General features: G+C 40.8%; 1 protein-coding gene across 4 annotated transcripts in view; it reads right to left on the reverse strand.

The window, feature by feature from the left end:
* Window positions 1-2,151: 2,151 nt before the first annotated feature.
* sdk2a (sidekick cell adhesion molecule 2a) overlaps window positions 2,152-21,148 on the reverse strand; it is a 130,179-nt gene continuing 111,182 nt past the window's right edge. Inside the window, exons 26-46 of one of the 4 annotated variants that reach the window (XM_079563810.1) lie at window positions 21,025-21,140; window positions 20,754-20,943; window positions 20,503-20,601; window positions 20,145-20,339; window positions 19,431-19,632; window positions 19,239-19,342; window positions 19,035-19,105; window positions 18,817-18,949; window positions 17,963-18,019; window positions 17,516-17,617; window positions 16,705-16,820; window positions 16,362-16,548; window positions 14,537-14,674; window positions 12,384-12,566; window positions 12,173-12,298; window positions 10,699-10,863; window positions 10,475-10,615; window positions 8,429-8,573; window positions 4,694-4,823; window positions 3,782-3,889; window positions 2,152-3,692 (exon numbers count right to left, since the gene is read on the reverse strand). In XM_079563810.1, coding sequence (XP_079419936.1) covers window positions 3,282-3,692; window positions 3,782-3,889; window positions 4,694-4,823; window positions 8,429-8,573; window positions 10,475-10,615; window positions 10,699-10,863; window positions 12,173-12,298; window positions 12,384-12,566; window positions 14,537-14,674; window positions 16,362-16,548; window positions 16,705-16,820; window positions 17,516-17,617; window positions 17,963-18,019; window positions 18,817-18,949; window positions 19,035-19,105; window positions 19,239-19,342; window positions 19,431-19,632; window positions 20,145-20,339; window positions 20,503-20,601; window positions 20,754-20,943; window positions 21,025-21,140 — 3,119 coding nt within the window. In that variant the 3' untranslated portion in view covers window positions 2,152-3,281. The remainder of the gene's footprint in view (window positions 3,693-3,781; window positions 3,890-4,693; window positions 4,824-8,428; window positions 8,574-10,474; window positions 10,616-10,698; window positions 10,864-12,172; window positions 12,299-12,383; window positions 12,567-14,536; window positions 14,675-16,361; window positions 16,549-16,704; window positions 16,821-17,515; window positions 17,618-17,962; window positions 18,020-18,816; window positions 18,950-19,034; window positions 19,106-19,238; window positions 19,343-19,430; window positions 19,633-20,144; window positions 20,340-20,502; window positions 20,602-20,753; window positions 20,944-21,024; window positions 21,141-21,148) is intronic. The other 3 variants (XM_079563807.1, XM_079563809.1, XM_079563808.1) reach the window with 3 other exon arrangements.

Consider the following 21,148-nt stretch of genomic DNA (forward strand, 5'->3'; position numbering starts at 1 on the left):
TCTCAGTGGGACTATCCTGGTTAAATAAAGGTCAATAAATAAAAATACATTTTCTGTTAATGCACCTGTCAATCTCAACATTTCAACAAACATCAAATGGCATTTAGTTTATAAACTTTGGACACAAGACTATTTACACATTTTAACGTAAGCATAATAATATGTCTATATGTCTGTCTGTCTGTCTGTCTAGTGTCTATTTTTCTAGTATCTATCTACCTAGTATCTATTGATCAATCTATCTATCTAGTGTCTATCTATCTATCTAGTGTCTATCTATCTATCTAGTGTCTATCTATCTAGTGTCTATCTATCTATCTAGTGTCTATCTATCTAGTGTCTATCTATCAAGTGTATATCTATCTATCTATCTATCTATCTATCTATCTAGTATCTATCTATCTATCTATCTATCTATCTAGTGTCTATCTATCTATCTATCTATCTATCTATCTAGTGTCTATCTATCTATCTATCTATCTATCTATCTATCTATCTATCTATCTATCTATCTATCTAAAGACACAAACACTGTCTGGAGTCAGTCCCTAATAAACAAAGCTCGAGTACATTGATATTCATGTCATAGTGAACAGTGTCATTTCTCACAGTAGGACCTCTCCGTAGACCTGTGAGGCTCATTTGTTTGAACGTGTGTATTGCAGTTCTCTTGAATGACCTCAGCCATTGACCACACATAGGTGTCAACGGGCAGGATGTATCCTGAGGTGGTTCAGGCCCACCTTGATCTCAGCACCCAGGAATGTGTTAATGTTGTCTGATAATTGTACCAAGGCGCTGGTCCCAAATACCCGATTGGAATCACTTAATCATTGGCATCGTTTTACAGCACTGCTTTAATGAGGCGGGACTGAAGGCATTGAGCTTCATTCACACAAACTCTTGTCAGTCTTTGGCTATATTCCCAGTACGGGATGTCCCACCAGCTGAAGGGAGGCCAATGCCCTTTCCTTGAAACTGACGGCCGGATGCTTTGTGCCCTAGTTCAAACTCTGGTATTCATTAACTTTTGGCAAATCTTCCTTTAAAAATCAGGACCAAATAACACCTACTGTATAATTTACAACAAGGACTTTTTAAATCAGCAATTCCACTTTATCCATATATTAAATTAATGCATCTTTTCAACAACAGGCTTGTACATACTCATGTACTTCAGCTGTCTCAATGCAGAGGGCAAATCAGATAGCCTGCACAATTTTCAAGTAAGTGAACCCACTTAACCCTTTTACCACAAAGAGCTAGAATCTTCAAAAGTTTAACACATACGGAATCTTTCATATAAAGTACAAGTATAAAAATGTCAGATATGTGAAGTGTTAGAACTGGAGTTGAACATGTACGAAGGAGGAAAAGTTTTTGTGTGACATTTTGTTCGTAGCATTGTGGTAAATGGTCATACACATGCAGTAGAATGAATAAAATTTCAATAGGATGTACCATTAAGATTGTACGAAAACATGTACTGTGGAGCTGTGTCAAACTAAGTGCTAAAAGTGCTAAAGAGTAGTACTTGAAGAGAGAATCGTATAATGTAAACACTTTTCAAGAGAATTATTATGCCACAAGTTGCTTTACTCTCTCTTAAAGTACCACTCAGAAATACCGCTCAGGTGATTGTAATGGCATTGTGTTTGCATAATGACAAGCTTTTGCACTGCTTCGTGTGTCTGATTACAATGTTTAACCAGTAACAATCTTTTACCCTTGGCTCGAGCTTGACTTTCGCTTTCCTCACCGAGTCCCAGCAAGGCCTGAGTGTTCCTCCTGCCTTTGCCTTGCTTGAGATCAATGTTTTCCGGTTTGAAATAAGGAGATTACCCAGGCACGCTCCCACAGTCAACCCCCCACCCCCCTCCCCTGGCGCTTCAGTCTGTGCACATGAGATCAGATTCTTCAGCAAATTCTTCTCTCCAACTCTTGTCTCCCAATTATGTCTAGCTTGTGGCTCAAAGGATTAGGTCATTTTGCACCAAAGGATCAAGTGGCAAATTTAATCAAAGAATGTAAGGTGGGGAAAAAAAAGTGTTAGTCAATAGCGCTCAAGATTTAAACCCATATTCCCAGATGCCTCACAAAACCCACATCTATTCACAAAAGGGGTTTGGAAAACAGTCAATAGAAAGGCTGTTAAAAATAGAATAATTTATTTGAAGTGCTACCATGGATAGGTCCGTAAGGTTTTCTTCTCATGTACAGTGATGTGCATTGTCCAATTCCGCCAGATAAACAATAGAATCATACACAACTTCAGCACAGTAAAGTTCCAATTTGACTGTAACAGCAACAATCTAAGTGATAGTGACTTTGTGTTTTTCATGTATATGCACTATGACAAGTCAGCCATTATCAGTGCACACTGTACAATAACCGTTCAACACATAAAAATGCATCATTAAAGAAGCTATTCAAAAAAACACACAGTTTCTCCAAAGTTATCTTCACAGCAGTGATTGATGCCTCACAAATTATGCATTGCATTTCTGGCAGGCATTACTGGCACAGCTTTAAAATAGATGCAATTATGAATAAAAAGTCAATTTGGTCTTCTGTTATGTCTGTCAATGACTAAAAATAATAAAGCTGCTTTGCTGAGTATTTACCAGCACATCGTCAAAATACTTCCAGACGACTATCAAGGTGCCACAATGCTTTAATGTGATTCGTAACATTGCCACTAGTGAAAATCTGATAATGTTGAGCTTTGAGCTGTCTGATATAAATATCTTGTAAACAATATGGACAAGTACATATCAACACAGATTTCCAACAATGATTAGGCAGAAGTTCAAACTGAGCCGAAGGCTGCAGTGAAGCGAAGCCAGTGTCAAAGTCCACCACACTGTTTATGTAAATGTCACAAGTCCAGAGCTTGGGCAGCCACTGTCCAGTTCGCCTGTGGTCCATACTCCATGTGGTCTAAGGTGACTGTTGTTCAATAAAGCTCTCATATTAAACATAGTAATACAGTGTGTTAATACAAGGGCAGTCTCTTCATACCCCCCTTTTAAAATATACCAAAACAATGCATTCATTTCTCAAATGATTGTCTTTTTTCATAAAATATGTCAAAAGAATTGACCATTCACACACACAGTCAGACCGACACTCTTCAAAGAGGAGAAAGCGCTAGTCAAGATGCCCGCAATGCTTAATACAGTAACAACTCTGTCTGTGCAACAGAATAGAACAAACACAATCAAATCAACAACAACCATCCGCATGTCCTCAGGGTCCTGTAGATGAGAGCACAGCGTGTGTCAAACAAAGGAGGAGAAGCCTGCGCTGGGTGTCTGAGCACAGCCCAGGCTGCTGGGGGGCCGGTACAGGGTGCTGTGCTGGCTCAGCGGTTCGGACGACAGCAGAGAGGGGGTAGGAGTCCGACTGCCTTTGGGCCTGAAAAGAGTGCCCTGGCCCTGGGGCTGTGGTGTGGAAGCGCTCTGAGGCATCAGGGGGGGCAGAGGGGGCAGCGGGGGCACTGGAGGGGGGTGGGGTCTGGACTCCTGCTCCACCAGAGGCTCAGGCTGGGAATACCCATACGCCGGGGGACGGGACACGCCCTTCTGCTGACGCCGCCACGAGTTGTAGTATGTGGGATCACTGATGTAGTGGTTCACAAAGGAGTGTGTCTTCTGCCTATTCTGGTCCATCTCATATTCACTGTCACTGCCCTGAGGAAAAAAACAAAGAAAACACTCTTTATGTCAACCCCAGTGCTGTGATACTGAATAATTATGTTTTAGTGACTATCCAAACACACAAAAATCAGTGTATGTGGTCCATCTACCACTGTGTTGAGGTCCTGGTGCTCGGCAGATGTTGAAACACCATTTATTTGCACAAGAGGCACGTAAACATTGGGGCAGTGCTGAGGGAGAAGAAAAACATGGGTTTGTGCCTCCCACAAGAGCACTGTTTATTCAAAGTGACTTTAACTATGTTTTGACTGAGCGGGTAGTGGATAAATCGTGGAACATAAAGTGGAACCACAGGTGTTAAAGATGTGGTAAATTCTGCTTGCCCTCTATTAGACTACCTCTCACAACTATAGTTAGACTGTGAGAAGAGTATAATATCTCTAGTAAAATGAAGTAGTCGTATAAAACCCAGACATTTACTATAAAAAAACTATTTGAGAATCTGTGCAATTGTTTTATAGTTAAGTCTGAAATTACCAAAGTGACATTTCTCTTTTATATATAACGATAAAATATATACTATTAGTAAATACATTTGGAATTTCAGTCTTTTGTTAAAGGGGCTGTACCTATTTCTATTGACCGTAGTTTGTACAGGGCCTTTTAGGACACACCACATGGTCCAAAGAAGTGACTTAAAAAAATATTAGTAATGATAATAAAAAGAGGGGCTAAGAACACTTTCTTAAAAAAGGGACAAAACTGCAACAAATTAAATGAATTTGTGGTGACATGAAGTCCTGAGAAGACACTAAGGACTCTTTCCGGTGGGATCAATCAATATGAAATTTCTGACAACTTAAGTGAAGACTTTTAAATCGGCCATAAATCTGAAATAGCAGTAATTTTAGGATTGGGAAGGTTATATCATTCCCCGGAGGATCACCGTGACACTGTGACAAATTGACACATCCAACTTTTAACTTTAAACTTCATTTTGTATTCTGAACGAGACGGCCCTGAGTGAAAGTTACCTGGGAGTCGGATATCTCGGATGGTTTCTCCGTGAGGCTGCTGCTCTCCGCGGGAATCAGGTCATTGTATTTGGTGCTGACATCCTCATCGGAGTAGTGCAGGCTTCCCGGACTGGGCCTAGGGGGCGATCTGGGGAACAAGGAGGGCAGTGAGATTCGGATTATTCATGCCGAGTTCACGAGGTTTGGAAGTGCATATGAAGTGACCGAGAATGATCCAGGCCAAGTTGAAAGTTGAAGACCTTGGAGATAATGAAGCAGAAGGTTCAGTCAGGCCAGAGGTTTGGAAATATGCCCTCAGTGCCTTGCATGATATGAGAAAAATAATGCACTATGCAATTACGGTCTTGATTAATACACTTATATCATTGCAATACCCCATTTTAAAGCAGTACTAAGTAACTCATGCCCCTAGAGGCCATAAGCGCCACTGCAGGTGTCGTAGCATGTTACGTTTTTTTTCCCCATTAATTGACCGTGAGAGTAAATACTACACCGACAGAAAAGACAAAGGGAGAGAGGGATATTGTACATCCAATTACACAATGGAGATACATTTTTTTTGCTCGTTAGCCTGTTAGCTTCTTCTTCGTGATTCCATTAGTGTGTATTTGGGCCTCCGGGTCGGAGCAGGTAAGTTGCCAGGGTGGTTTTCTGGCCAGAGACACCAGTATTACCCCCAGAGGGACTACAACAAATATTTATTATGATAAACCTGTTACTTAGTACTGCTTTAAACCTATTAAACCTAATCAGATTATTATTTGAATTGTCACAATTACCAAACCACAAAGACTGGAATAATCTTTGTAAACTTCGAAATATCCTGTCTCAATGGGGTCTCGTTAGGTGTAAAACCTGCCGTATTTAAACCTCTACAAACATCTTCTGACAGGCATATGATTCTTGTATTAGTTTATCACTCATTTCCAGTCTCCCCTCGAACGTTAATGCTTTTGAACGAATGTGCACAGTTATCAAAATTAATTAATTAATTAAAAAAAATATTACTACAAAACTAATCACCATTGCAATGCTTGTCACCAAAATCACAGTTAGATATTTTACCAAAATCATACAGTCCTAGCGCAGAGCGTTCAGACATGTATTTGCACAAATGTAATTGTAGGCAGGTATTTCCTCTATTCCCAGAAGTCTTTACTTGTGTCTGTTTAGAGTTGGCAGGGAAGGGGCTTCGACCTGAGATAGCATGAAGGATGTGCACTCAATAGGAATGTTTAGCCAGTTCAATATTGAAGTCTTGTCTGAAAAAGTTGAACAAACGAGCAAGTATTATAGGAGCGTAGATCCAGCTATAAGACTCCTGACTTCTCCAGACTCTAGTCATTAAGTCTTTAAGGGCAACATCTGCGCTCACTATATTATTTCTTCCACTTTCTTGCAATAATTGCCGTTGTATTCAAGGTCAGCTAGGAAAAAAATCAGTCGGCAGGATGTCTCCGACCATATCTCAGACATCCTCACATCAGAAAGTTTAACTAGCAGCAGGGCATTGAGCGAGCTGTAAAAAAGGCTGTAAGACTTACACGTACTGGAAAGAACATGAATATTTAAAATGTCTGGATGAGAAAATGGTATATAGACAAGCATAAAAATGTGATGTCAAGTGTAATTTTAAGTGCTTGGCAGACAACCTTACAACCTCTCATCTAAAGGAGACATGAAACGCGCAGAGGCTGCCAAGGGACGCACGCTGCGGGGACGGGACAAGTTGATGGCCGTGAAGGTGCTGACACAAGAAAGGGGACGTCTCTTTTAGCTTTAAGTGGATAATGTTTTTGAGAACGGCTTGAGATTAAGGCAATAGTATGGCTTGACTTTAAAGGGGATCTATTCCTAAGTTTTTTGGGGGTTAGGGGGTTGTTGCTTCTTCGCACTATGCCTGACCGCTCTCCAACATACCGCTAGTGAAATTTTAATTATTTAAGAGGCCTATCTTTTTTTCTTGTCTTATCTACTAATCACCGGCCCCTGCACCCATTCAGATGTCCCACAGGGAAGCCCTCGGCCGCTCTTCATCCTCGGTCCGCAGATCATTAGTAAAGACTGTGGCACCTCTTCAAAGGCAGCCAGATACACCCAGAGCTCTTTGATCCCTCCTTTGGCCTCCGTGGTCAGGAAGAAAACACTGCGCGTATCCCCTGACGATAAAGTGGGCCCTTTTGGCTAGTTACACTAAAGAATGTGCAGAGTCAACATCTTTGCATTGTTTTTACATGTAACTAGTGTCCCATCCAAATATATTAAACAATGAAGTCAGGACCATCTGTATTCAAATTGGACGTATGAAATAATCTTTTTATAATTTGATGCATTGTCTATGTGAGACAGCAAGTGATGAGAGACAAGGGTGAGTCAGGATTTTAATTTTGCCTGTGAGAATGACATGGTGATAGAAAACTAAAAACAAACTTTCACAAACTGTTAACAGCGTGCTAGCCAATCCAAAATGAACACACCTTGAACACACTCGCTTTAAAGCAGAAATAAGTAGCTCATGCCCCTAGAGACCATAAGCGCTACTGTAGGTGTCGTAGCATGTTGCGTTTTTTTTTACTCATTAATTGTCCGTGAGAGTAAATACTACGCTGACAGATGAGACAAAGAGAGACAGGGATATTGTACATTGTGCCACAACCCATTTACACGATGGAGATATTTTTTTTTCACTCAAACTTGGCGAAAGTGGCGCTAGCCCACAGTTAGCTTTGCTCGTTAGCCTGCTAGCTTCTTCTTCGTGATTCTATTAGTGTGCATTGGTGCTACGGGTCGGAGCAGGGAAAGCGGTAAGTGTGGTTTTCTGGCCAGAGACACCAGGGGGAGATGAAATACCCCCCCAATCATCCATTAACATTTGTATTAGACCCCAGAGGGACTACGGAAAGGATTTATTAAGGTAAACAAGTTACCAAGTTCTTCTTTAAAATTGGCTTTTTGCACAATGTGGTTACGCTACTTCCGCTAACATGAAGTGTGAGCGCCAGTACTTCATGTCCTGTTCATTTCCTATGGAGATTATTAGCTTTGACCCGCCAAGCTAAATAAATGCACATGTGTTTTATCATTTTCATATTGCTATGTGCTGCACCTTGGACAAAATCTTGTCTTAAATTAGTTTAGTTCACAGTTGTTTATATCACATACAGCACATTCAGAATCAAAATAGTCTTACTCCCAAACGCTTGGTGAAAAAACATTATATTTGCACCTAATTTATATTCAAGAAACTCGAGCAAACTCTGAGCTCGGTACCAATTACACGTCTTAGAACAACAATCCCTTTTACTGTGAACACAGAATCCTCGCTTATGTGATGTTTATCTAAACCAAATGCTAGAGACTGATCAGCAGTAGATTCACATACTGATACACATGCTTTAATGAAGGAAGAAGGCCAGCCCGCGACTATCTCTAAAGCACTGATGGACAGAAAGCCCACACAGAATTTGATGAATGCTAATTAACCGCCACTATGCTTTCGTCTGTATAAAATGCTGCTTCACATAAATGGTGAATATCAATGAGTATTTGAAAATCGAATGGCCTTCTCAGGTTTAGCATGTTCTCTTTTTCTGGATACGCCGTTATTGAAGTGAACGCAACATGATTAATTCCTGTCAGTGCGGCCCTACTGAAAAGGACAACGATTGAATAGATGTTAGCATTTGGTAGAGCTTGGTAAAAAAGACACGAGAGGAAAGAAAAATGTCTGACCGTGTGTAGATGCCGTTCTTGCGACAGAAGGAGTTTTTCACTGAAAGGCGTCTGTTGTTCAGCTCCAGCGTTGGGAAGCGGCCCTCGTCCATGCGCACCATCTCTCCGTGGGTCAGAGGCATAGAGGTGCAGTTTGAATGGTTCCCTGAAATTAAAAAAAATATGACGGTCAGGTATCAATAATAAAACAACACAGCTTTACAAAATATATATTTCTGTTGTTGGAGGGAAAAGCCTTGAATGTTGCGTATTCAAGTAACCATAAGCCTGTAAGAATAGCTGCCACTATTGCCACTTCTATCATCACCTCCCACCACAACTGTCAATATAGTATGCTTCTGTGCATTGTTAATTTAGCTTTACATTTTTTCTCTGCCATAGAAAATTCCTGTATGACCGAGAGCCTACACAAACGTATCTTTCATTCTTTCATTGCACTATTTTCCTACTATCTGCACTATACTGTCTATTGTGTCAAGTGATTTTTTGTAATGTGAAAATAAAAAGGTTTTACAATATGCAGACTAGGGGCGGGAACCTCTGGATACCCCACGATTTAATACGATACGCGATACGTGGCTTACGATAACGATCATCTTGCAATACGCCGATACTGTGAAAATCGTTATATTGCACAAAAATAACCTAAGATATGATTCACGATAAAAAAGAAACATGCTACTTTTCACCTTTATTTTAACATACTACACATACTTTACATTTCTTACATTCATTACATTTTTCTTTCATGTGCTTTGTACCTCATGTTCTGTGTCCATAAATGATCCCTGACTTACACACTGAAGATGGTCTACAGATGTCAGTGACTTCATTTTCATTTAAATAAACTAGAATCCACAGTCCCCTGTATGTATAATCCTAACCCTCCTGAATTCTTGATCATTATTGGCCTCTATTGACTGTAAAAACAGTTAAGCACTGCTGCCTCATTAATATGCATGAGGCTGTTCATTAATATGCACGGCGTCATTAAAAAGTATTGATATCGGAAGAAAAAATATTGGTATCGCATCGTCCCGAAAAATATCGTGATATATTGGACAATCGATATATTGTCACTCTCCTAATGCAGACATTGAGCCGTTAATGTTTACTATTACTATAACTACTGGTACTAATTTACTACTACAACTAGAGAGACAATCATCATTTTGGTGAGACGGGGAAGCTAAGAAGTCCTCTTTTTTGAGCCTTCACACAGTCCTTGTCTGACCAGAGCACCCTCCCTTTCTGACCTCGTAACCTTGGAAACCGTACCATCCTCAAAGCTGACTCTGCTGAAAGTAACTGGTGCCACACTCCCAAATGTCCTAGCCTCTTCACCTTTCCCACCTTATCACTCAAGTGTGCTTTAACGTGTTTGAAACTGCTTGCCAACACACTCCAACTCCAATCCAACTCATACAATCCAAATACATTTATGCAACAGAAAAAGAAATGTTCAAAAGTTTAAAACCCCAACTGGTGCATATATTTTAAAAGCCTGTGTATGGCCTCCGTGCATTGTCAGGCAGGTGTTATATTACAATTTTTCACATCTACCATGACAGATGCGGCCTTAAGAAATCTCCTTTTCTTAACAAGCACAAAACGTGCCACACATTTCAAGCCGCTGTATCAGTAAGAAAAATACCACACTCTTGGAAATGGCTTTTTAATGCAGCTTGTGCGAGCCAATGGGAGTGCTGTTATATAATTACTTTCCATCCGACTAATGACCTCCGCATTTAACCACTGCCAAGCCATCTATTCCTGTATCGATCTTTGCCGCAGTTAAACATGACCAATTATGTTTGTTCATCTGTCAAAATCTGTGCTAACCTTTAGTTTTGCCATTTCCCTGTCAGCCAGACAATGTAAAAGGATGTAAGGGGTTTGTCTACTTGTATCGGTAGCGTTTTTCTACGAAATGCACCGCACTCAGCCTGATCATTAAACCCAATTTCTCAGCTTGACCGACAGACAAATTCTGGTCAATAGCTTAAGATAAGGGGAGTGAGATCTTCGAATTGCTATTTTTCCTACCTGTATCATTCTTCTTGGTGTATTTCTTACTCTGCCCGCGGATAATGAGGATGAAAACTAGTAGCAGAATGAAGATGAGGCCCACTAGTGCGATCACAACCAGAAACCACCACTCCTCGTAGAATGGAGACACTTTCTGGGCTGCAAGGAACATAAATAAGACTTACGTTTATAAGCAGAAATTAGCATCACTTGTTGGCTACATACTTGTGATGATAACGCACCTGAGATGGAAGGGGAGGGCGCACTAGGGGATCCGTAGCCATAGTCATTAACAGCAATTACTCGAAAGTCATACGTTACGCCTTCTCTTAACATCTCCAGGTTGAACGTGTAGGATGTTGCTTCTTTGGGAATGTCTTTGATGAGAATGTCCCACAGGCCCTCATCTGAAGAGAAAGAACCAGTCAGATTAATGTAGGCAGAACAAAGAGATAGCAAGTGATATCGTATTGAGTAAACAAAAAAGGGATTGGGCATAGAGTTCATGAACACTGCCACTGTGGAGCATTTAACACAGATCATATACAGTAGTTGTGCGAGATAAATGCAAAAAGTAATGATGTTTTTGTGTTCTACAGTATGTATGTGCATTATTTTCTATTTATATTCTTCATTCTATTCTTTTGTTACGTACTAATGTATGTGCTTTACGTTTGAGTGCCTTTTTGTTGTTTTTTGTATTATTGAGCTTCTCTGAAGGCGCAATTTCCCTTGAAGATTGTGAAAGTAGTTTCTGGAGAGCCAATTAAGGCCAAATTGTGATATTGAGCTGGCTCAGAGTACCTCACAAGTGTCCATGCACTTGACAGCATCTGTGTAAAGTAGAAACAGTGACTTTATGTGAGTACACTCCTTACATTCTAGTTTGATTTCACCATTGAACTGCTCAGTTGTCCTTTTTTCAGAATCAGAATAGTTTTTATTGTTCACAAACTAGGAATTTTTCTCGGTAAAAGGTAAATGCTCAAAAATAAAATCCTTTCCATATCTTTTTGCATATGACATGCAGGTGAAAAAAACAAATTACGTGTGCATCGCGCATGTTAATTGCATCTCCCTTTACTTCATTGAACCCATTCAAGCCCCGATAGTCTTTCACTTTAAAGCACATTGGATCAAAACAATGAAGCACCTCCTAGTCAGCGGTAGAAGGACCATCATTTGGTCCATCACTTGCCTAATGTCTCCCTGACTGTTTATCACCCAATCCAGTTGCACAGTCAGACTCCTTACTGTACAGTTGCTTTGTATAGAATAGGTAGAGGGTGTTCCTCCCTTAATGGCATTTAAATATCTAAATATTAAGACTGCCCTTAAAACACATCTGTTTGCGTTGGCGTTCAATTCAAGCTGAGCTGTATTATAACTCTATTGTGTGTGCTTCTCTTGTTGTTTTGTACTGTAATTTTATATTGTGTACCTGTATGTGAAGCACTTTGGGCACCTAGTGTTTTTGTAAACCTGCTATACAAATAAAGTTGACATTGACATTGACAAATATCGCGTACAATCAGCCCAATTGTGTACAATTGTGCTCATTCAAATTTTCAAGGGTTTGGGAATTTGCGTTAAAACTGGACTTGTGTAAACCAACTGACTGATGCACATGAAGAGAATTCATGTGTGGAGAGAGATGAACTCATGAGGTCCTATTATTCACTTTGCTGATTGTTTTCCACTGCCTAATCATCATACCTGAGGGCCTGGCTTCAATGACATATCGCGAGATGGGAGAGCGCCCCTGATCTCCACTGGTCCAGTGAAGAGTGAGGGCCGCACCGTGACGAGCAATAAAGGGTTCTCCAGGAGGTCCCGGAGCTCCTGAGAATGACAAATGACCATGACATCAAATTCAGAACTTTATTTTTGTCATCAACATCATCCAATCCCAAGACCTGTACCGTACCTTCTCCAGGCCCTGTGGTGATGTTGGCCTCCACTTCAGGGCCGTATGTGAGGGTTTTGGCCCGGATGCGGAAGTTGTAGGTGACGCCATCGGCAAGGTCTCTCAACTTCATCCACAAGGGGGAGCTCGCCTTCACATCTACGGTCACTATCTTACTGACACCTGAAGTGCGAGGAGAGGAGTCTGTACAAAAGACAAGGCTTCGTATGCTGGTTTCTACAAGCCACAAGCAGCCAAGCATTATGCAAACAGACTCAAATCCACAAACAACTAGGCCAGAGATGGACAGATATTCTCCCAGTAATGAAAGGCTTATCTCCCTGTAGCCTTGAGGATATCGACACTGGCAGACTCATGGGGTTACTTTGTAATGGCATTCCGTATTGCCCGGCTTTGCTGTTCAGTTTACATAGCTCCGGCTCCATTAATAAATTGCCAGGGGATCACAGCCGCCTCGGTTCACAATCTTACCTACGCTCCCAATTACACCTCGGCCATGTTATTCCCAGGTAGAAAGCTGCAGTAAATCTTACCCCAGCATTTTGTAAGACATACAGTATTGTGTAAAAGGGAGGTTTTTGTGGACAAAGAAAGGCAAAAGGCTAGATTTAAGCGCAGTTCTGCTAGTTCCAAGGTAAATGTTCAAAACAAAAATCCTTTCCCCAATTACCTCAATCGCATCCTTGACTGATTCAGAAAAACATGGCATTTAACACGACTGCATTAGGGCTGAAACGACTAATCGATTAATTGGCGACTAATCGATTATTTCATTATTCAACAACTATTTTAGTAATCGATTAATTGTTTTCTGGTTCAGACAGACTCAAATGAAGCAAAAATGACATAAAATGTAGTATTTTTGATGAAAACCTACTTTGTTTATATAGTTAGGGTCTGTGTAAATTTTTTCCATTGTTGACTCCACCAACACATCTTCAAGCAGCGCCACTTAAGCTATATGTGAGAATTTTTTTTGAAAAATAAAATTTTCCTACACCATTCACAGCAAAGCAATTACTCGATTAATCGTAAAAATAATCAATGGATTAATCGATTACAAAATAATCGTTAGTTGCAGCCCTAGACTGCATGCAACTATTAGAGACTATTAGAGACTTGGGACAGACTGACAAAACCATGGTTATGTGGCTGCATGTTGGACACAGCCACCAATGGACAATGGTCAGATTTATGTACCATATTTTCCGGACTATAATTCGCACCAGCCAAAAAAGGCATAATGTAGAAAAGAGAAACACATATACAAGTCGCTCCGGAGTATAAGTCGCACCAGCCAACTACCCGTGCAGCATGGAGTGCTACACAGTTGACAAGCCTCTCCTGGCAGCACGTTGTTCAAGCACCCATTTGTAAACTCGTTCCCCTAGTATCTAGATTTTAGAGTTCAGCTTATTTTGTTTTTGTTCAGCCGGTCACTCCAAACTTTCTTTTTTTTTTTTTTACAATTTTTTTTAATTTTCAGTTGTACAAAAGTAGCAGATACCGGTACACAAGTCTAGAGCGCCCTCTAGCGGCTGTCAGTGTGAAAATAACTAACATGTGAAATGATATATTTTGATAAATAAGTCGCACCTGAGCATAAGTCGCACCCCCAGCCAAACTATGAAAAAAAGTGCGACTTATAGTGCGGGAAATACGGTAGTGCTTTTCCAACTTCACAGTTTGCTCAAACCCCATTACATCGAGGAATCATTCACACAGTACGGGGCGGTGGGAGCAAAGTTCAAACGGCCGACCTTTGCTGCAACAAATAAACAGTCTCTCTGACACATGGGGAGAGGAAGTGCCAATAAAAGCTCAAACCTTACGTTATTAGCAGAAATCTCAAATTAAAAACGATGTATTTAATTATTCAAAGGACAAAACTAGGGACTACAACTTACAAAAGTGCTTTTTTTAATCCCCCCACACACCTTCCCTTCTGCACAGCACTGTACCTCATACATCTTATTGCAAAGCTCACTGTCCTCAGCTGTAACAGATTAGAACATTTGCTTAAGCAGCATGAGTTAAAAATAATATGGTTAGTGCGCTCGCAAAATGCTTTAAATCTGCAAAGTGAGGAAGAGGAATGTTATGACACGGAAGAGAGAATTAAGCTCCGAGCAGGATCCATTTTTTTTTCTCACCATCGACCGGAGTGCACGGCTCATAAACCAGACGGTAGCTCTCGATGATACCGTTGGCCTGCTTCGGCTCGCCCCACGACACGTTGACAGAAGTGGTGGTCAACTCGCTGAAATGGATGGAGCTCGGGGCACTGGGGGCTGTTTGGGCGAGAGCAGAGAGAGAGACATGACTTGAGATGAAATATGCTCTCTTACAAAAGCCGCGTGTGGTGACCTGGATATGCCACCACAGAGGAACGGATTTGTCACATCTGAGGAAAAATGAATCTATTTTGTAATTAAGGCACGAACTTGAACTTTTAAATACATTTGTGAGCAAAACTATTGGTGGGTGATCTGCAGCAAAGAAGTTGAATGGAAAAAGTCGCCGCCACTGTGCTTTCGAAATCAATATGACACAGGGGGTGAATTTGGACGAAAAGTGTTACAGAAATAGAAATAACAAAACACATGCTTCCTTTTACAGACAAAATTCACAAATAAATCCTGGTGAGTGGGAATAAGGACTAGCCATGATAGCCAGGGGCAAACTAAAATATGCTAAGCCCCACAGCCATCATAATAATCAGTCCATATTTTGATGACTGATCAAAATAATAGTGATTTAACCTCTTACCCCCCACTTCAACCAAGTGCTTTTCTCCAGTTCGGCTTTACCCAAATCTAAAAGCTTCTCGTCTGGACAGCTTGACCAGCGTCTCCTTTTTTTTGTCATATTTTGGTTGCGTTTTCGTCACTTTTTGTTGTATTTTCATCAGTTTTTCATCACACTTTTGTCCCTCTTTTTTGTTTTTCATCTCTTTTTTATCGCGCTATTGTTGCTTTTCATCCTCATTTTTGTCGCCATGTTAACATTTTTTTCCAAGATGCTTTTAGACTCAGGTATTGCCGAATTGGAGAAAAACGTGCTCAGTTCAGGTGGGGGTTAAGAGATTATTAAAAAGCTAAAACAATATACAGTGTTTGTCAAAATGGAGAAGGAATGTTAGTACAGTGCAAGTCAAGTCACTCCCTCAAGGTTCTCTAGACTCTCAGACCGTCGAATTGACTGTCTCCAATAGTAGAGCAGAATATTACATTGTGCAAAATTATTCTTTTTGTTGACCTTGAACCAGCGCTGTGAGAATTTACTCCTCTGACCCAGCTCAGATCCAGCTAAGTGTCAGGATTTAGCCACGGCTCTGCATAGAATTCACAAAAGCTTGCGTTGGCCCGCTTCCCAGTAGCCTGTGGTGTGGGGAGCCAAAATTCCTGCCTCTGTTTTAAAGTTCTCAGCACTTTGTAGCCTTTCGCCCAGTGTCATAGGCTTCAAGGGGGCGGACATTTGTACAGTAAACCATCTCATTTTTTGTGCTGAAGCTGCAGAGGAGGAAAGCTTGCAAAGTAGTAAACACAGACGTCTTTGTGCCATTGCTGCTCAAAAATAATCTGCAGTGTCCCCCCACAGGTCTTGTTCATCGCTGCCCTCCTGCAATCAGTATTACACACCAGAGACCTGTCCTCGACACTAAATCCCCACACTTACAAAGCGCTTTAGCAACTAAGCAAACCTTAATTCATTTCTAACACGGCTAGGCCAATAGGAGATGCGCACTTTAACTGTGCAGAGGAGCGTCATCAATTTGTGGGTGAACCTTGAGAAGTGCAACAAAAAACAAAACTAAAAAGTTGTTATAGAACCTCGGCAATCAATGACACATAACAGAGAAAAACAGCCTGAATAGAAGCCATAAAGTAGACTGTGAAAATCCTCGTGGCCTCTGTGCAGTAGCAGAAGAAAAGGGAAAGACTGCTCCCTTTTAACATCTGGATTTCCCTTTTTTACCTGCTTGCTGAGTGCGCCCTCTGGTGGGCAGGGAGCGCGGCCCGTCCCCCGCAGCATTGAAAGCTGCCACACTGATCATGTAGGTGGTGTAGCCTGTCAAGTTTTTAAGCTTCACCCCGAGCTCAGGCAGGAATAGCGTGCGCAAACGCTCCGTCTCATTCTGCAGCTGAAACTCCCAGAAATAGATCTAAAAAAAACAGGATAAAAGACGTCAGCATACACAATTCATGGCTGTTTTTTTTCTTTTTTATTTCCTTTTTTCTTTAGGGGGAAATATGAAAATTCAACAAAGAAAGAAAGGCATGATGTAAGCTTGAGTAATACGCCGTTAGATTATTGATACCTTGTAGCCCTGTATGTCTCCGTTCTGGGCGTGCAGCGGCGGAGGGTCCCACGTGACGTCCAGCTGAGTGGCCGTAGACGACTGGACCACAACGTTCTGAGGGGGAGCTGTGGGAACTGCAAACAAAAAATGCTGTTTTCAAGCAAAATATTATGTCCTAGTTACAGTGGTTCCCAACCTGTTTCACCTGTTTTATACCCGTTGAGTTGTTGATTTATATTCCAAGCACCCCTACCTCGAGGATCTTGCCAGATTATTACAAAGTGACCATATAAACTAAGATTATTCAGTATTTATTAGTGTGTTGTGAATTTACTCTCAACCTTTTACTGAAAAACTTTATTATTTATTGAAATTCTTCTCAATTTCACTTTCTTTTTCAATCTGAAATAATTCCAAGCACCCCCTGCTAAATGCTCAAGTACCCCCAGGGGTCCCTGTACCCTTGGTTGGGAGACACTGTCCTAGTATGCAGAAACACATGCACAAGTTTATGGAAATATTCATAGAACACAAAAAATATGAGCAGTTGAAACTGAAATGGCTGTTTTTGATATATAGCGGTACTGTACTTAGAAACGTTATTTTCAGTAAAGTACGGTAAGTGTGTTTCTGGGTAGTGATTCTCAGTACAAGCGGTTTCTTCTGAAAACAGTGAATCTTAACAACGTGAAGGAACATAGGAATGATACATAGTCAGGCCTTTGTGCCAGATAAAAATGTCTGAAATGTGGGGTTGTGAATGGGCCATTTCAGCTGTTTTTGTTGTAGTATTACAAATATGAGAACTGACAAGAAAGATGAAACATACCAGCCTCGCCGACAAACACTTCCTGGGGCACACTGCTGGGACCCTCCCCCACCGCGTTGTACACACTAAGACGGATCTCGTATCGCTTGTGTTTGTTCAAATCTGCAAAGAGCAAAGACTATAGTTAGAAAAATCCTTCTTTCTTACACAAAAGTCCTCCAGAGATGTTGAGTCAGAGAGATGCCAGTGGCAAGAACAGCATCACATATTGAACAAAAAAGACAGAAGGGTGGAATTATGTAGCTTAGTGGTGGAAAAAAACAATGTTGTTGTTGGAACATGCAAGATTTGCCCGTGATTAAAAAGACTAAAATAATAACATGACAGCTGGTAAAGACCGAGGCAGTGTCACACACAAACGGATGCTGCACTTTGGAGAGAACAGTTACGGTCCAGGGCTGAGTTTCCGAAGTTAAACCAAAGCAAAGACACATATAACAGACTTACTGTCCAGTTCGTACTGGGTCATGGAGGACTCGCTCAGGTTTCTGATGCTGTAGGGAGCTGGAGTTTGAGAAGACAGTGCAGAATATAAAGATGGAACGAAGGAAAAAGTCATTAAACTTTAGTTTCCGAGAAAGACACTGAACAAGCCTCACATAAAACAGTGTTTGAAAAAAAAAAAAAAAAAGTTCTGAGAAACGTATACGACTCAGGAAAAGCACTAAAGCTCACACATTAGTACAATAATTACTATTAGAAAATGCACCTGTGGCTAGGAAGGTAATTTACTGCCTCCAGTGTGGGGAGGGCAGCAGATGAATCATGTTCCACTTAATAAAGAAGTTCTTTAAAATGCAAACACAGAAGTAATCCATTATGTTAATTTTACAGTATATTCTGAGGACAGCTCTGAAAGCATTAGTAATTGAAGCATCATGGACATAGATAAAGTAAAGGCCTTTGCAATAGGTCAACTATATTGTATTCACTAAAGCAACTGTGTGCTATTGTTTATGTTTAGGGCTCGGTACCGTTACGTTTGTTTCGATACCAGCACTTCATCGATACTTGGTTTTCGATACCTGAACATTACCTATACTATAGAACCATAAAACAGATTAATAATGTTAATTTATTCCTTTTCCTTTTTTTTTTTTTTCCCCAATTTTTTTACATTTTTTTTTTACATTTTCCCCCCTTACATTTTCCGTAGGTTTTTTTTTTCAAAATGTTTTAGAATTTTCCCAAATTTGCCCCAATTTTTCCACTTGTTTTTCAAAATGTTCATTTTTTTTTTCTTTTGAAAAGCAAGAGTTGTAGTCTTAGTAATAAAAAAAAAAGAGGTAATCAAAACACACCAGCCAGATCAGCCCAGTTGGCCACATTGTTGACCGTGCGGATGGAGAAGGTGCGCAGCCGGTCATAGTGCAGTTCCCTATATCTGACCCTGAAGCCCAGCAAAATTCCATTGATGTGATCCTCTGTGGGCGACTGAGGAAGAAAAAAAAAAAGCAGAAAATGAAATATCTTTTTTTTTTCTTCACACTGTAGATAAAAGCAAATGTAAAAAACATACCAGCCATCGAACAAGTACAGATGTCGTGGTGTGCGGCGTAACAGACAGGATTTTCGGAGCTTTATCAGGAACTACAACAGAGAAATTGACATCTGTTTAGCATTCGAGTGGTTCTATCTGCTATACATAGAAAATCCATGAAAACACTTTCTTATAATGTACATAGTTAATTAGATGATGCCTAAACTGGATTCTAAGCATTACCGTCTTGTAAGGTCGTAATTGCCTCGCTCTCCTGGCTGTATTCACTGTCGCCAATGTCATTAGTCGCTTTCACACGGAACTGATAGGAAGTGAATGGCTTCAACCTTCACGTACAAAAACAAAACCAAACAAACGCACACTGTTACTGAATGCCCTGTACGACTTCTGAATGAGAGACGAATCTCAACTCACCTGTCCACGATGTAAGAGTTCGTCTCATGGCTGACTGCCGCGGAGTGGACCGTCCAGTTACTGTCCGGAAGCTCCCTGTACTGGACGGTGTAGTAGCGGACGGGGGACAGACCGTCGCTGCCCGGTTCCCATGACAACAGAACTCTACGAGCATGGACGTCCTGTTGAGGGACTACGGGGCGACTCGTGGGCTGAGGTCGGGCTGAAAGTCGAAAACGCTCTCATATTCAGCAACTTCTCATAATCATTTAACAACCAAAGACAACCAAGTCCCTTGTTATTATTATTATTATTATTTTTTCAGTATTGTACACATATGTATTTATTTTTGTTGTTGTTGTGCAAAGACTGTTATGAGTAGATTGTTCTATAGCAGCAAATGTTCTTTTCTACAATTAGTTCATTGTATTCCTCTTTTGAGCACTTACATTTCTAGTTCCTTATTTAACTTCATTACGTTTGTTTTCTGCTGCCTTTTTATTCCAATTCAGCTCTTTTGTACTTGGCTGTTGTAACAATGCAATTTATTATCTTGTAAACTACAACAACCACACCTACTATCAACTCTATCAGAATATGTGCTTATACTTTTAAAAGGAAATGTTATAAATCTTACATAAAAGGTCTAATAATAAATTGGATACCTAAACCAAAGATATCCCACAAGAACAAATAGCTTTTAGTGCCTTGAGTTTTATGCATTTTGCTTTTTACCTCTCTTCTCTGTAGTGACGACCAGCGCCTCAGCAGCCTCTCCCCAGCCCTTGCGTGTTTGAGCAGTGAGTCGAAATACATAAACCGTCTCGGGCTTAAGACCGGTGGCTGTGTACTGTCGCGCACTGGGGCTCAGCACGTCTACTGTGGCGGCGTTGCTATTTGAAGAGTTTCTCCGGTATGTGATCTGATAGGCTAAAAGGGAAAGAATCTTATATGAATGTAAAAAGTCACACTTTAAAAGTCAGAAAGATGGAGGATTGAAAAACCGTGGCACCAAACAGAGTGAAATGTGCGATTCTAACTAAATGTGTTGGGTTTGAGATCAGGAGTGAAAGTGCATAAAGAAAGGACTCACCCAGAATAATACCATTAGGCTGAGCAGGAGGCTGCCAGATTAGCCTGACTGAAGTGGTTCTGACTTCTGGGAATAAAATTCCCACGGGAGGACCAGGCACTGTGACAAAAAAAGATAAAATAAAAGGGCTGCCTTTTACCAGGGTGAATCCTCGTAATGTAATTAGTACATTTGAATAAGCAAATATCAGAAATCTAAATCAAGATTGAAATAGTTTAGCTTTGAGATGAGTTTGCCAAATGAGGATTTACCATCATCCAGTGTCCTCTCCAGAATGGGTGGCTGGCTGCTCCTTCCGTCCCCAATGCGTGTAAAGGCAAGCACTTGAATTTCATAAAGAACATATTTTCCCAGTCCACTCAACGGGACACTGTGGCTGGTGTTGCCCTCCACCATCCAAAAGTTGGGAGCCACATCTGAATCCTTCTCTTTATATACAACCTATGAAATGCAAAGTGAAATAACGTCACCTACAGCTTTATGAAATGGAAAGATGTGAAGTTATAGGGGCAGATTGTCGACCTTGTAGCCTAGAATGAGGCCATTACGGTCAGCTTCCGGTACTTCGCCCCAGCGCACCAGGATACTGCTGGAGGTAGTGGCAAAGGCTGACACATTGGTGGGGCCAGAGGAGGGCACTGCAGAA

The sequence above is a fragment of the Gobius niger genome (genome assembly GCF_951799975.1).
Source record: "Gobius niger genome assembly, chromosome: 10".
NCBI classification, from domain to species: Eukaryota; Metazoa; Chordata; class Actinopteri; order Gobiiformes; family Gobiidae; genus Gobius; species Gobius niger.